Consider the following 17,201-nt stretch of genomic DNA (forward strand, 5'->3'; position numbering starts at 1 on the left):
CATGAATGGTCTCGTGATGTCAAAATGTGAAAAGCATGATGCAAAGGACTGTTTAAATAGCAAGTTTAATTGAACCAGAAAATGTGTTGGTTCACTCATGCATCAAACACCTGTTGTGAATTTTGACACTCAGCTCAAAATTTGCACAGTCGGTAACGTGCATTGAAAAGTTTATACAAAGTCCAATTAAGTTCACCTTCTAAAATTATTCTGTATTTAAGAGTCATCGCAAAAATTCACCCAATAAAAAAAATATCCCTACAGTCCATCTGTAGAGGCCACGTTTCGCAGTCAACAATGCGCCACCACATCCCATTTTCCAGGTGCGCCATAATAAAGGAAGAGAGGTGGGTTGGGGGGGAGCCAACAAAGGTGTCGGTAGATAGGATTGTGAATTCCAATTCATGTGATCATATGTGTGTGTATGCTGGAGTAATGTGTGAAAATGATGTGTGAAAAAAAAAATCCAACCCATTTTATTCAAGTTAGACATTTAAAAAATGACAATGCTCAAAGTAAAAGAACAAATCAGAGACAGGAGAAGTGTCTATCATTTGCCATGCATTCAGGGGCACACTTATAGCAGACATACCCCTGCAGCCGCGCATTCACCTGTTGGGCTTCGGAAGCTTTGCTAAAACTATGGCGGAATATCCGCGTCTGGGGAAAAAATTGTTAAAAGTGGCGACGTTCAAATCTTCCTACCAGTTTTAACACTGCAAACTCCCCCTTTCATACACGACAGGTTTCTCAAAATTGTTGGAAACATCGTCAGAAATTAACACCACAGAACACATAAATCATGTAATCCTTTTTTGTTTTAATGTCAACTTTTTCTGAATTACACCATAAAATATTTTTTTCCCCCGCAAACCCGTACATTTTATGAAAGCACACATATACAACGCCAAACCAACATTCTGCAATGTTCATGATGAACGATAATGGTTTGAATGAGAAAACTCCAAACAGAACATCTGAAAGGATCCACATTGCTCATGTAATACAATCTAAATTGCTTTCTTTGTTGCTATGTAAACAGCAAGCGATGAAGATGCCATCAGCACAGTATGTACATTCATCTTATTTTTTTATAACTCTTAGAGACATTTTTTTTTCTTTCACTGCATTTTTTTCGACTGTACATGTGAATCATTAGAGTGACACAGTCATGCGGGGCGCACGTTTAAAAAATAAAAATTGGCAGCGGCTATTACAGTAAACAAACAGTTAACAATAAGGCAACAACAAGAGACTTCATTCAAAGCTTTGTTTCATTTAGAGTTCAGACAAACTGAAGGTGATTGCGATCAGGATGTTATTGTCGATTGTGTTTTATCCTAATTTCTGCCACAAGCAATCAGTGTTGTTACATCACCCGGCAAGAGAGTTGAGTGTCATTAGGGATGCGTTGTTTTATTTGAACGTGGATTTAATGTGATCTTCAGTTAATCTATCCAACATTTGCATGAGTAGCGGAGCAAACATTCGAATAAATCAGGTCAGACAACAACAAAAAAAATAATATACGAAGTCATCAACAATCCGAAAAAAAAATTGCCTCTATCATTTATTATGAACTAAAACGCTCAAAAATGATAAAACGTGGCAGTCCCATCTACGAGCGCATTCATCCTAATCTGTAATCATGATAAGAGGTGGCAATACAAACCTTACTGACTTATATTGGGAAATTAACAGTACACGGTTGTAACATGTGACAAACAGTGACGCAAATTATGTCGTTTAAAATATTAGTCACAAAGCAGTGAGAATGTATTGCTATATGCTCTGTCGGTGTTGCTGCTCCGTGAGTGGAAAAGTAGTTCTTTGACAGTTTATAATTACTTTATTGTAACATGTATGCTAATTTCCATTCGCCTGGATATGACAGTCATATGCTAGCATTAAGCTAACGCACTCTGCCGTTTATACGGCATTAAGCGAATAGACTTTCACTCGACAAAATCATAGTTTCGTTGAACATTTTGGTGTCCAAACAGCCGATGTTTAATTCTCCGTTGTGTAATATGTCAGTTTCAGAGTTAACTTCAACTGTGTTAGCGTCTTATTGGAAGGACTTGTGTAAGCGGCAGAGCGAGAACAGGTATGTTTGAATAAGTTGAAATGTGCTTAAAGCATGTGAGTGGAGGGGGGTAGAACTTATTTGAGGTAACTTATACATAATTAATTAGTTTTTATATGGTTTCTCCATGTTGAGGATTTGCAGCTACTACGGATGGGTCTGGAAATTTCCCTCAGTTCACTGTAGTTAGGATCTAATCAATAGCGAGTGAGGGGGTTGCGTCTAAGTACGTGTACCTTCCATTTTGCATCTATTGCTTCAACATAATCAACAATTATCCCACAAAGAACTATCAGTGATAAATTAAACAGTTTTGCATATTGCAACTGCGAGCAGCTACTAAAAATTAGGATTTAATTTATTTTTTTAAACAAAGCATTAAAATGAAAAGGGCAGCATGGTTTGATGCATTATTTAAACGTCTGCATTTAAAATGATGCTCCAAAAATTCAGTGATGGTGCTTATTGTTTCACACATAAAATGGACGCCTTTGTTCTACGGATCTCCAGCCTTGCCTTTGAACTTGACCACCATGACGGTGATGTTGTCGGGGCAGCCGCGGTAATACGACTGGAGGACGATGCTCTTTGCGCCAAAGTGCGGCTCGTCCAGGCGTTCGCGGACGAAGCGCACGGCTTCCTCGTTGCTGAAGGTGTCCCAGAGGCCGTCCGATGCCAGGATCATGAACTCTGGCTGCAGCTTGTTCAGGTCGAAGGTAAGGATGTCGGGGTCGGGGATGACCACGTTGAGGTTCTTCAGGGTGTAGTCGCCCAGGGAGCGAGACATGGCCAGGATGCCCTGCACACGCCATGAGCCGCTGAAACTGATGAAGCCGCCTGTCAGCAAGAGAAAGCAATTTTTGGTAATTTTTTCTTTTTAATTCCTGATTTAATTCCCCGAAATTGTCATTAATTCCAATGGAAAGTTGCCAACAATCAATTTTGCAACTCAGTACGAGATTACATCACTTCCTGTGCTAGCTGCCACATGACCTCTGTGGCTGCAAGAGATCCTCGAGTGGGGAATTGTCTCGGACAATTACATTCAGACTTCCTTTCATGGCCAGGATGTGTCTCCAGTTTCCATATCTCCAAGCGAGCAAGGTCATAGCTAGTATTTTAAAAATGCTGAGGTCTTGACATCAGGCTGCAGTCGGCTACAAAATGTACAAATACACACAATGGAATAAAAAACAAAAAACATTGCATCATACACTTTTCAAGTCAGAGTCACATAATTAAAGGATTAGCATAACCCTCCTCGGGTGAGAGGCGGGGTGTCGCGTCATTTGGCATTCACAGCCCAACAGTTTGAAGAATATCCAGTTCATCTTTCGTGTGTATGTGTGCCATTTATTGGACACAATGCAATGAGAGGAGCACGCATTTGTTTTTTAAGCAGTGCCTTGTTTTGATTTTCTGCCAGTACCTAAATGGACCATTAGATGGAGATGATGGACTACTATTCAGTTTGGGCCCCACAGGCTCACTCTTCTGGCCCCCAGCCATCATCACTCCAGCACTCCAGAGTGCATGCAGTAAGAGTAGAAGGCAGAATGCTGGCTGTGTTTGTTAACTAGCACACTTTGCAGCCAAGACAAAACACGAAGTAATAGAGGCAGCGGCCATGTCTGCTTTTACGTTATGTTTCCCAAAGTAAGAAATTGATTTGTAAGCAGCCCACAGTCAGTCTGACTCAACTCTCACCAGCTTTCTTGATCCTCTTGCGCTCTTTCAGCTGGTATGGCTTGTGGTCGTGCGATAGCGGGATGGCGTTGCCGTCTTTATCGCACAGGACTCCGCGCGAGTCGCCGACGTTGGCCACCGTGAGTTCCTTATCGGACAGCAGGGCCACCAGACATGTGGTGCCTGAGGGACGAAGAGCAGAAAAAGGAGTGTGGGTGATGTGGAAATCATTGACTTTAAAATTGAGTCTATCTATCGAGAGTTAAATGAACTAAAGTGGCACACGGCAAATAGAACGCTTTTGGCCAGGATGAGAAATCAGAACACATAGATTCCTACTTCCTGCTTCAGCTTCAATTTAGTAATTAGGGATTCAGGCATTATTCACAAAATATCAAAGCAGGCATTTTCGGCATTTTTCCCACGTGCCTTGGTAACATGATTGTGACATGGGACAAGGATCAAGATTAACAGCACACTCTCTTTACGGTTCTCAGGGTGCCATAAGTCATGCAAATGAACCCGTGCCCCTCTACTGCGGGGTGCGCCAACGTAAATATGGCTTTGCGTTACCATGACGACAAGTGGCGGACCAACAGAGTTGCTTCGGGAAGTGAGCTTAGGTACATATTTTACGTTTGAAAAATCGCACAGCACACCATCAAACTGTTCCACCCTCAAAAAAAATATTTGATAGTAGTGCTAGATCAAAAATACCAGGATAGGACTCCGTTAAAGCTCTGTGGGAGGCGCGAGAGATTTTTATTTTTTTTTTACATGTTATGACAACTTTAAAATCTATATTTTTATTCAATGTCACCTGACTTAATATGAACCAAGTCCTGTCAACAGATGTTGATCCCTTTCGAGTTCCTCATCGCCAATTTTGGCTGTACTTTCTTCTGTCGATATGACTCGTCCTCATCAGCCCGTCAAGCGACTTTTGCGCCTCCGTACTTGAACTTTTTTTTATTTAGGCAGGTTAATGAAGCCTAAACTGATTTAAAAAGGGTTACTTTTCTTCCTAGTACACCAAGTTTTTGATACATTTTAATTTTTTAGTTTTTTAGTTTGACCTGTAAAAGTATGTGCTTTGTGTAATTCATAGCTGTGACATTTTGTTTAAAAAGGTTACTGAATCTAACTATTGATTTAGAAATCTGCCGATTGGTGGAATACTCTCGTCCCTGTATTTGAACTCGACCAAGAATTTCTCCACATATCTCTCAGTTAAAATCAAGCAATGTGCTGTCCGTTGAACATGAGACTTCTGCTGAAAGTTCCACATGTTGGAAAAAAGTTGAGTGGCGTGCAATTTATGTCGGCGGTGCTCTGGGGTTAGACGGAGAGATGAGATGTAAGATGGAGACGGGCGATTACTTCTCAACAGCAAAACACAATTTCAGCGTTCCTTTTTGTGGCATTGTGTGAGAAGAAGTCTTAAAAGGAAATAAAGAAATACAGGAAGGAGTGCAGTGAATACTGATGACACTTTGTTGCAATCGTTTTTTCAGTTTTTTTTTTTCAGTAGTGAAAAATAATTGCATGCATCCTTAATCCAACATATAGCTTTCCTTGCACTGTGCCACGCTGTCCGGTTAATTATCCTTATCTGGATCCCATAGCGATAGAGATAATGCACAGAGACGGCTCATGAGCACACACTTCCCCAATTAGGCAAGCTGCATGCCAAGCAACCCGTTCGCCACTCCCTATTAAAATAGCACACCCTATGTGCATGCTAATTAGCGGTTCATGCCGAACAAAAGAAGACCGAGGTCTCCATCCAAATCTCAGGCCATGTTTTTTTTTCTTGAGTATGCTGGACTGTTTGGCATGTATTAAACAAATAAGTGAGGGCAAGGCCGTCAACGCCATGCCGCTGACTTACTGTACGCCTCCAACACTAGTTGTCCATCAGACCACCTGCAAAGTTCAGGCTAGCCATGCTTTGAAAGCATACAGTTAGTAGCAACACAGCCCAAAAGCGACAATCATGAGTTTCCCCTTCAAAAGCAAATGTGTGTCGTAGTACCAAGACTGACCTGTGTGGGGCAGCGTAACGGACGTAAGCTACAAAAAAAAGTGAAAGAGTAATAATACTAGGACTGCCATATTTTCACAGCCATAAGACTCACCGTATCAAAGGGCACGCATCAGTTGGGGGTGCTATTTCTGTATTTAACACTTAAACTGGGCACCGCACTCTGAGGCGCATGCTAGCTCGCGCATGCTAGCTCGCGCATGCTAGCTCGCGCATGCTAGCTCGCGCATGCTAGCTCGCGCATGCTAGCTCGCGCATGCTAGCTCGCGCATGCTAGCTCGCGCATGCTAGCTCGCGCATGCTAGCTCGCGCATGCTAGCTCGCGCATGCTAGCTCGCGCATGCTAGCTCGCGCATGCTAGCTCGCGCATGCTAGCTCGCGCATGCTAGCTCGCGCATGCTAGCTCGCGCATGCTAGCTCGCGCATGCTAGCTACTTTTTAGAGCAAGGCATCTTTTGTCAATAGCAGTGTTGCTCCTTGAGACCAATTCCTATTTAGTAAGTGAGTCTTGTAGATTCTCAGTTATAAAATTCGCACCAAAATACACCAAAACAAAAACAGACGTAATTTCTGAAGGATAATTAAAAATTAAATACAAGGCGACATCGGAAATTACAAATACTGTTCACAACAACCGAAAATTTCAACACCGTCCTGAAACAGTTCGGGTGAGGAACAACGAAATAAAAGCAAATGTCTTACCCGATGTTGTGTTTTGTATCAAAGTAGCTTGCCCAGACAGCGAGAAGTATTTTCCCACAGCAAAAAATTTTTTCCTCATCGCCATCTCACAATGCTCTCTCCACTCTGTAAACATTGGTTACATACCTGGGATGTTCTGCTGTTCCTCGCTTTTGTGTTAACATGAGAGCCATTCACCCAATCTACATGGCCGCATGTGAATTTCGAGGGGGAATTGATGAAAAGGCGAGAATAGGTTGGATATTATAATTTAGATCGACATTTTTCTCAACGATTTATTGCTATTGTTAAAATCCCGCCCCTTCTCTGCCCTCTGTGCGAAAGTCATTCACCTTGAAAGACAAAAACAAGTTGACGGAAAGATTTACTGCAAGTAACCACCTGCTCTCAATATTGCAGCTTTCACCTTTAACTTTTCATTACAGCTCTCATGCATCACTGGGCAACCTGTGTTGTGCGTCAAAACCTGCCATATGTGACAGAGTTCACGCTGTCACGTCAAGGTTGGGAGTAAACGCATACCACACTGTACCAAGGTGAGTGTTTCCGCAGGAAACGTGAAGCTTATGGGCATTCCATTAAAGTCACATCAGTCTTATCTCCGCTTTCTGTGTTTGCTGATAATCAATGAGGGGACAGAGTGCCGGGGGATGAATCAGATATGTCGGGGACCGTGAGTTCAACTGGGAGCATCCCTGCCGGCTTAATTTAGGCGCTGATTGCAATAAAGGAGAATCAGTGAATCAGCCACAATTGGAAGAATGAGCAACAATTACCTGATCAGCAGTTGCCCTCGCACCCCCCAAGAAGCTGAGACTGTAATAAATTCCTACTCTTAAACAAGCAGACGCTTTCAAGTTCACTCACAGTCAGTATGTCTCATTGTCTGGGCAAAATAATAGCACTGGACAGAAGCCCGTCGTGCGGTTAAAAGGTCGCAAAGCATCAAAACAAAACACTCACAAAAAAAACTGAGGAATCAGGAGATGGCTTTTCTTGCTGGAGCAGCACAGATCACAAAGCGGTGTTGGCGAGAGTACAGAAGAAGAGAACGACCGAGCATAAAAGAGGATAAAGAGGTCGGTGGCGGGCGAGCGTAACAAAAGGTATTGTCGCTGCCATACAGGAGCCTTCTGCAAGGAGCTGTCGCCTATAGAGAGTTTAATTCTCTTCTTTTAAAAGCCGCGTGTCCTATGAGCTTTCACTATCCCTCGAGCGCCACAGGATTCAATGAGCTGGAGGATAAACTGCTGACATGGGAGTCACATGTCGAAAATCAAGTTACTTTTCACACATTGTTCGGACCTGTAATCCAATTTTAAACCTTACCCCTTCACCCTTGTTTAAGTGAATTACTTCCCTCAGAGTCAATGGTGTTTTTTTCTATGTCTTGCCTTGCTGAGAGTGAAAATTCATGCCTGAAATACGTCTCGTAAAGTTGACACCGTGGTTATAATAGTTAATAGTATTTTTCATGCTAGTTACTTTTCATTTCATTTTAAATGTAGTATTCTTTTTATTCATTAATTTTAATTTATTTTTTGGAGCGAGCTTGTTATTTTTTTATTGGTTTTATTTATTTTAACTACTTAGTTTCAGTTTAGGTTATTAGTTTTAGTATTAGTTTTTTCCACACACATGCTCTCTCTCTCTCTCTCTCTCTCTCTCTCTCTCTCTCTCTCTCTTTATATTTATATATATGCTAAAAACTATAAAAACTTTTTTTTTTTTTTTAAAAAGGAAAAATAATAAAGTGAACTACAATTCCCAAATGATGACTTTCTTTAAAAGTAAATGAAAGTGGTTATACTCTGCGCTGGTTTGGCATATTATACATGCCAAATATATTATAATTTGTACCACTCACACAGTTAATTACATAACCAAATGATTAGAAGCTGAATATTGGGTGCAGCGCTTTCATAGGATCTCATTCAATGTTTCTTTCAAAAACGAGGCTTGTAGAAGCTTTTAGAGGCGCAATCATTATTTTAAAAGGCAGCAAAAACATGCCACTGTGGCGATGAATGGAAGATGTGATTTTACAAGTCAACAGACAATGGTGCGGCAGCACAAGGACAAATAAAAGCGCGGCAATCGATACAGAAAATTACGGCACAGCACAGGGGCTATGTGAACATTATGCGGGAGACATTCAACATGTCATTGCAATAACACCAAATATGCCCTCACTTGTCTCTCTCCTCACCAAATGAACATCTTCTCAACTTTCCTAGCTCCTCCCTCGCCACCCACTCGCATTACTCTTCTTGCCACGCAGCTTTCACCAACTAAAACATTAACGCGTCCCTTCCTCTGACCCTTCTCTTACCTCTATGCATCCACCACCCGCCCACTCCTGTTCCTCACTCCTCCCTTGCCTTCTCCCAGAGATAATTACTACAAGCCTTGTGAAGATTGGCTTGTATTTAAACAGCTGAATAAGCAAGGCCCGGGGGCTGTTGACAGTCATTGTTCAACAATGGAAGATTGAAAGAGGAAGAGTGTGAACTATATAAGATGGAAGACATCACCATGGGCTCGCCCAGTGGTATGACAATGCAGACGGATCTTTTAAAATCGCATTTTTACAGTTGAAATGCGCATGTATGGCTTCATGGGCGCATTTTCGCCACGGAGACAGAAAATAACGAGAGAACGCCGTTGAGAAATCAATGTATTCAAATTAGGCGGCCTCAGTGATTCGGGCACTGGTGGCTTCACTTCTGCCATCGGCAAGTAAACAGCATTGTTAGTTCATTCATATACAATTCCACGCGCATGGTGCGGTGTTTATCAAAGTAAACGTGGTCGCGCCCGAAGAGGCTCATTTTATCATCTCATATTGCCATAAAAGCAAGATGGGAGGAGGTAGAAATATTTTGGGGATATGAAGCAACGCTCCTGTTTCTTCTCATTCAATGGAAATATTTACCATTTACTCAAGATGACATCACCACAAATGTCCACTTTATGTTTCATGTTTCAAGTGGGATTAAAATATGAAGACAACTGTTACTCCAACAGCAGTCTCCCGAGCAATCTCTCCCTCTCGCATGGAGCGGATGTCTTTTGAAGACGTACCGGTCGGATGTGTGCGGATGAGCGTTCATACAAGCCATATGCATACATATCTGATGCATTTCCACATACGAAAGAGGCCCAGTTTGGATTTGAAAGAAAAAAAAAAATGGGAATTGTACTGTTCAGAGTGCATTAAAAAAAATCAGATACGTGTTGCATATGGGCAAAAAAATGTAATTGAGCTGCAGTGTGAACATAGCCTTATATAAAACATATTGATTTTTTTTTTTACTAACCCCACATCAATGTCTCTTGTTCTAGTATTCTTCTTTTGCAGTTTCATGTTCATAATTCCGCTCACCCTTGTTGGAGCCCTGACAAATTCCAGCTAAAGAAAAACAGCCTCAAAGCACGATGTTGTCATCACCATGCGCCACGATACTACGTGGATTTTGCGCAAACACACACCCACCTGCTTCATTGTATGTGGCGGAGAGCTTTCCCAACATTTCTCGGTCGAGCGTCAGGATCTGCTGCTCGAGGATGGACGGGTACGACATGGCGTCCTTTTTCTCATCCTTCTCTTTATCCTTTTCCTTATCCCGTTCTCGCTCACGTTCATAGGTCAGCAGCTGCTGGCGGAGCGCCTCCGGCAGGTGAGCCTTTGCGTAGTCAGCGGCAGCCTGAGAACAGACAGTAGAGAGAAGAAAAAAAAAATGAGGTCTGTGCAAATAAATTGGAAGACTCTTACAAGACTATATTTGGTCTCTGTAAGTGCAGCAAAACATAATGTACATGTTGCGTTAAGAGGTGCCACTGCTCAAGAGTGCATATGTTGCTATGGGAAACTAAAACATTCTCCACCATGAGTGTACAGTCCACAAACAAAAGCCCATAAAATGGTAGCACTTTCTTTATTATTATTTAGGATTTATACTGCGACATCGATGCTATTCATTAGTCCATCTTTAGCATTCTAAGTTAAGTGTTAGCAAGAAGCTAGCGGATGTTAGCAATCTGTCGCGATGCTTAAATATGCTACAATTATTTTTAGATTGTGTTAGTTTAACAGGAAACCTCAACTTGAAGTGTCAATAAACAGCTTGAGGCAAGCACACGTTGAATTTAATATTTTTGAAAAACTGTTTGCTATCTTCCAAATTGCACACCTCGCCACAGGCACAGATACTGATAACATGGTGCCAACTTTCAAAGGTTTTAGGGTATTTTGATGCGAAAATGACAAAAGTGCTAATAATATACAAGTTATGACTACAACCCAGATGGGGGTGTATTTTTATTTCTATGTGATATCGTGAACGACGGCAATCCTAGAGCGCTTTCTACATGCAAATTCTGTTTCGTGTGGAACTCAGAAAATCGGGCAATATTTGAATGAATTAATTCATCATCATTTCATTTACTGTCAAATCCATGCATCCAATTTTGGACTCACTCATCCTCGAGCGTGCTGAGGCCTATACTAGCTATCTTTGGGTGGTAAGCGGGGTACACCCTGAACTGGTTGCCAGGCAGTCACAGGGCAGTCAAAAAGACTGATATCTCAAAAGCTAGAGCCAATCCCAAGAAACCGATGTCATTTGGGACTCAGCAGCCCAAAATTTGACAGTCAGTCGAGATGAGTTTCATTCATGGTCACTCCATTGGACTTTGGAGGTTCCACAGAGCCATAACATGTGATTTACTTGGTGTCCAAAACAAGCAAACAAACACAAAAATACAGATTAAAAAAAACAAAAAAAAACAGAAATACTCTAATGTCTGGCTGAGCTGACAGAATTCCGTCAATTCATCCTCCAATGAGAACAGATAAACCCTTTGGGCACATTTCTTCTGTTGTTTAGAGAAAAAAAAATGCTGTCTTTCGCTTCCCCTGACTCAGCGCAGAATCGGCAAAACAAGCCTGCCCAACCAAGGTCGTGAGGTTCAGGTAGTTTTGAGCACACATATCAGATAATACGCATGCGCCACCCATTAGATCATATTTCATTTGTTCTAAAAATGTGTGGAGAGTCCGTAAAAATGCGCTAAGCAGCGTTTCAACTTCTCTAATGATTCGAGGTCATATTACAGAAATGCAACAAACTGTCAGATAATCAAAATGCTGAGCGCGTTTCTTACTCCTTCATTTCAACAAAAACCCAGCTTCCCATTGCTCCGTCTATATCTCATCATTATGCGCTGGGAAATTGCTTCCGAGGATTTGGATAATTCTTGTTTTTCCCTTCTCCAGTCGTCTACGCTGTCTGGTCGCATCTCAAGTCAGAGTTGGCTCTCTCCCTCCGCCCTTCCTTTCTGCGCTCACGTCCAAACACTGCCGTCGTTTGCCTCACCCCTTTGAGAGTGTCTCCCATTTGAATTCTCAGCCTCCCTTCCTGTTTGCTTCCGTGGTAATGTTCCATACCCCAAAAATCCATGTTTATTATTTTCCCCTAACTGACTGTTCAAGTGCCTTCATCCTGCGGTTGCCATGGAAGGAGCAAGGCTAATAAACTGAGTTCAGGGGTCATAAATAGAACAGGAAGTCCATTGTCCCGGTGCATCATAGACTGCCAATTCCTGAGCAGTTTAATTGACGGATCACTCAGCCTAAATAAAGTGTTGGTCACAAAGTTTTTCAAGCCAGGGCTAAATAACTCTTCACTCTCCATTATAATTGAGCAGCCTTTGCCCAAGAAGATACTCAAAGTGAGTCTGGGCCGAGGTCCAGTGGCGAGATTCTTTACGGAATTAAAATGAAAGTGAAAAAGAAAGAAGGGGTGCGGATGTGATCGCATAATAAAAAGAAGATAACTCAATATTTGTACACATGGTTCGGATTAAGTATTGGTACGGAGATGTTTCTTGCACACCGCTACAGGCTGAGAGTAGAAGTCCAGTAGCAGAGCAGTCAGACAAAGAAAACAATTATCGGCATAAATAGTGACGATAAAATGCTAGGTGGCATTTGGAAATTGCAAGGCTGGGTTGTGTCTTATGTTCACATGGTGGTATAAGGTGTGTGTGTGTGGGGGGGGGGTGCGTGAGTGTGTGTGCTTCTTTGTCTTTTTGATTGCAATTGAAACACTGATTCAAAAATGTCACGCAATTCCAAGTGAACCGCAGCAAAACTCAGTTCACGCAAGAAGAGCAGAAGACAAAGATGAAGTAGTCTGTGTGCTTTACCGTGTCTAGGTTTTACCGTGATTTAACATGCTAAGGCTCTGTAAAGTGAATTCAGAGATTTGTTTCTAAATATATTATACATGATTGATAATTGCCAAAAACATCAGACAGCACATTATCGTATAAAATTAAGGCGGTATAGCATTAAACAGTTTTCCACCATTTTAGTTATCCTGCATTTTTCTAAAAGTACTTCACAATAAAAAAAACATGAATTCCTTCGCTCATATCTGTCACGTTAGCGACATGAAATTAGCATGCTAGCTAGCTATGCCTTCACCACAATCGGCAGCTTCCCTTCCGATAGTCCACTGGAACGGCCTCGTTGTAAACTGCTACGTGACGCAGAAAAGGCAGACGAACGAGAAGGAGAGACTACATTTAGTCTTTTGGCTCCAATGGTCAGGTTAGAGCTGTCATGATTTGTATTTGTTATTTTTGATTTAGTATTTAGTTTCATGTTTTGGCCTTGTATTCCTGTGTCTTGTCTCCTCTTGTCTATTGTGTCCACCTGTGTTTGTTTCCTCAAGCCCTTGTGTTAACCAATCCGGTCCTTCCAACCCTCCGTGTCTTGTCCAGGTGCTCCTCGTTGTCTCGTCAATTTGTGTGTATTTAGTTCCCTGGTTGCTTTCAATTCTTGTTGGTCCATTGTCACTGTCGCTTGTCCCTGTCGCCTGTCCCTGTCGTTGTCCATTTTTTCCAAGTTCCTCGTTTGCCTTTTGTTTTCTGTTTATTAAATGCCCTTTAAGTTACCCCTGCCTGGCTTCCCTGCGTTTGGGTCCTCACCAACCTCAACCCGTTACGTGACAAGAGCGCCTTGTTGTTGGCTGTGAGTGTGTGCACTTCACAAAGGCACAAGTGCAAAGAAGAGAAAATGTTTTTTTTTTGTGCTAGCTTTAGAGCGCCTCATTGCGCCAAGAAAAATTCTTATACTCCGGTTGGGAGAGATTCCAGCCACCAGAAACAGATATACTTTGTATTTTCGCTTTGAATTTATAAATCTTGATAGCAGTCTGCGTTCTACCCAGGGCCTTTATTGTTTAAAATGAGCTAAGTGTTTGTGGTTTCTGTCATATGAATAATTATCTATTTGCTCTTTAAACTCAACAACAGTTTGCCTCATTAATAAGCCTCAAATATGCCAGTCAGTCTCCCAATCGTTATGTTATGCGGGCAATTATAGCGACAGTATTGTGTCTGATAAAACCACAGAGTATGACTCATACACACAAATTCTTACTGGGTAATTGACTTTTTATTTTTCCCCGCAGATAATCATATTGGGAGCGAAAGTCCCAAAATAGGATTGGGGGAGAGTATTCAAGGGTTGTGAGCATCACACCATAATCTCTTTTTGCCAGCAGACGTCCGATAAGCCACCCACGCATTCACCAATAAACACCAACAAAGTCACAAACACTCCCAACCCAGCCACCATTTCCCCCACAGCATCATCTATCCCGTCATGACATTTGCTCCAGACGGCCAGGCCGAGAGACACACTCATGCCTCTTAAACATTTTCATCTATCACATCTAAAAGCTGGCAGATATGAGAAAAGTCATACAAGCATTCCGTTAGAATCACCCTCAGGGAATTTCACACAAGAACCAAAAGAATCTTTTTTTTTTTTTTTTCCTGCCGGTGCTTTGACAGATAAAGTCATCAGTGGAGAAAAGGGAACAGAGGAGGATACACCAACTGGAAATGTGAGGACCACTCATTAGTGTCACTGAAGTGCATCGCTACGAGAGCGAAGAAAGAGATCGTCCCGCCTGATGGTTTCAAATGAACCATCAAAGCAATGACGCACGAGAAATAATAAAGTGCAGTGGAAGACTGATGAGTGAGAAATTGAGACTTAGGCTGGATTTACACTGTCAAGGCTCTATTTTTGTGCCCAGTGGTCGAAATGTATGCATGGGTGGGGTGTTCTTTCTTTTGATATTTGAGTAAAAATATGCGGGTTGAAATAGCCGTTTGCGCCGTTGTGGGAGTGAGCATGGCACACTTGATTCCTGGCCAGGCTCTCTAATTCCTTTAAATTTCGCACAGTAGAGGCGTATGTTCTACATGGCGGAAGTGTAATGGACTCGTTGGAGTCCATGCAAAATACATTTAGAAGGGATCGCAAGAGCTCCATTCGCTGGTGATGTAAAAGCTAGCCGCTGTAAAGTGTGCACTGGGAGTCTGCTACTAACAATGTCCTGACACCCAGATCCCACAAAGATTTCCTCATTCTACAAGAAGATTCAAGTCTATGCTCCCATAATGTACCACACGGAGTCGTTATTTAATAATTTTATTTACAATGAGTGTGCTGTATATATTATCAATGATTGGCAGATAACACCGCAGTGCGAAGCAGATGTGAAAAGCGTGCGTGTCGTTATTCTTTGGTGTTTGCGGATCATGCGTGTTGTATTTTGTCAACGGTTGTCGAGCAAACATGGTACCAGACAGCAAACATAAATATGACGCTGAGTGTAAGAACAAATCGTACCAATCCACTTCACCTGGGTCACATTTCAAGGACCTGCATTGGAGCGTTTGCCCGTCTCAGGAATGAAAAGTAATTGGGCTTGGAAAAACAAAAAATAAAACCTTGCCTTACTCGCTTGGAAATGTTTGTGTCATGACCCGTTTCTGTCATGCCATGTTGTGTTTGTTTTCTCAGCTGAGTGGGGGCGTTTCCTCCAGCGATCGTCTCGTGCCATGTCATCAGGAGCGGAGAGACGCGCCCACCAGCTCCACACCTGACTCTCATTCACCTACTGATTACACACTATTTAAGCCACCAACACTGACAAGTCAGCGTCGGATTATTATCCCACATTGCTCATGCTCATGTTCCTCGTATCGATAGTGTTCTTGCTTCGTGTGTTGTGTTCAGTGTTTTGTTCTTTTCGTCTCCAGCTAATGCTCGGTTCGTTTCTGTTCTCTTTTCACTCATTGGTCCTCTTCTTGCCCTTTTGCGGTAAGCTATTTTCGTTATTTGTTTCCTTGCCTTTTGTAAGCGTTTTTCGTTCCGTCGTGATTCCTTTTTCCTGGTGTGAGTTATTCCACCAGCGCTTTGTGTTAATCGTTTTCGTCGACGGTTGTAATTATAGATATAACCTTATACATAGATACCTCTATACCTAGATTTATATTTGGATAACTGAATATTCAGTGTAATAATAAATATCTTTGTAACCCATCTTTTCCTGTGTCTGCGTTTTAAGAGTCCAGCCACAATTTTCCAGCGATCGCTGGAAAAGCCTAACAGTTTGTTTGGCCTCGCAAACACCCACATGTGTTCTCACGCACAAATCCGAGCCTGGCATCCGTAAAACTCTTTTGCTCACCCAAACATTAGATCTCACAGAAATCACAACCAATAAAGCACAGATGGGCTTGAGGATGGAGGACTTTCGAGGATAGGCAGTCACAGTTGTGCTTCGGTGACATTAAACTAAGAAGACAACTGAACACACAAGCTCGGATACACATGCCTGTAGAATATAAACACAGTGCACCTTTGAAGGTCAACTTATTCTTTGTCATATTTCCCTGCACAGCCACGAGAGAGTTCCTAGGAGCCAGTGACCAACTGAACGGCTAATTGGACTAAATGAGAGAACAGGGAAGGTTTGCCGGCATGTTCCGCCATTTCGAACAAAGAAAACACGGACCAAGTAGACGAGCGACTGTGCGAGGAGGTGCGCAAATATATTCATCGATATGATGCCTTGCTCAAACTTTTCTAAAGTTGGCCAAATGGCAGCTAACTCCCGGCGTGACATTTCCGCAGCCGTAAGCTTGGAATTGTTGGAGTGCCAGCGACGGTGGAAGGTTTTGCAAGTGAAATTCATCCGCATGAAGAAAAGAATTGGCAGGAAGAGAGGAGACGCAGACGGGTGGAAGATTCCTGCATTGTATTATTTTATGTGGTGGCTGTCTCCTCATATCCGGCATCGAGAGTCGGAGTGAAACTGCAGCAATCAACGCATGTGAGTGTGCGAGAGTGTGAAGGCAATTGACGCGTGACATTGACGTATGCACGGACATCAGACGCGGAAGTATAAAGAAGCCTTTAGGCTCTTTGTCAGCGAGCATTTGTCGATAGCATAGCATAGCACTTGTATTTTTACACGTGAGGAAAGAATTGCATATTTTTCAAGTGACCGTGTTGCTTCAAGTCATAATCGTCCCTGCGCTAATCGATTAATCGTTTCAATCCCTAACGGAGGTGTGAATAAACTACACCAAAAGTCTCCAAAAATATCCAAACATGTGGAGTCATTTTTTTTAACTCATTTACTGCCATTGACGGCTAAATACGTCAAAGATCCATTCTTATTTACTTGGCTGATTTAACAACGTACGGGATGCCAAGGTGGAAGTCGACGTCATTTCAATCCGTGGTGCCAAAACCAGAAATGAGTTTGATCCATTGACTGAACTCAATTATCGCACGCTGGCAACTTTCCT

The 17,201-nt window shown here is 42.2% G+C and overlaps 1 protein-coding gene and 1 long non-coding RNA gene across 2 annotated transcripts in view; one reads left to right on the forward strand and one right to left on the reverse strand.

The window, feature by feature from the left end:
• Positions 1–800: 800 nt before the first annotated feature.
• The window catches only part of ppm1lb (protein phosphatase, Mg2+/Mn2+ dependent, 1Lb), a 38,593-nt gene continuing 22,192 nt past the window's right edge, over positions 801–17,201 (reverse strand). The window contains exons 2-4 of the mRNA XM_088300280.1: positions 10,015–10,225; positions 3,794–3,955; positions 801–2,923 (exon numbers count right to left, since the gene is read on the reverse strand). Coding sequence (XP_088156406.1) covers positions 2,583–2,923; positions 3,794–3,955; positions 10,015–10,225 — 714 coding nt within the window. The 3' untranslated portion in view covers positions 801–2,582. The remainder of the gene's footprint in view (positions 2,924–3,793; positions 3,956–10,014; positions 10,226–17,201) is intronic.
• Positions 15,560–16,894, forward strand: LOC148333236 (uncharacterized). The gene is made up of 3 exons (XR_015844205.1): positions 15,560–15,705; positions 16,289–16,429; positions 16,522–16,894. It is a non-coding gene; the product is annotated as an uncharacterized LOC148333236 (long non-coding RNA).

Source organism: Idiotropiscis lumnitzeri, chromosome 7, assembly GCF_059441095.1.
Source record: "Idiotropiscis lumnitzeri isolate Australia: NSW breed Sydney's pygmy pipehorse chromosome 7, RoL_Ilum_1.0, whole genome shotgun sequence".
NCBI lineage: Eukaryota > Metazoa > Chordata > Actinopteri > Syngnathiformes > Syngnathidae > Idiotropiscis > Idiotropiscis lumnitzeri.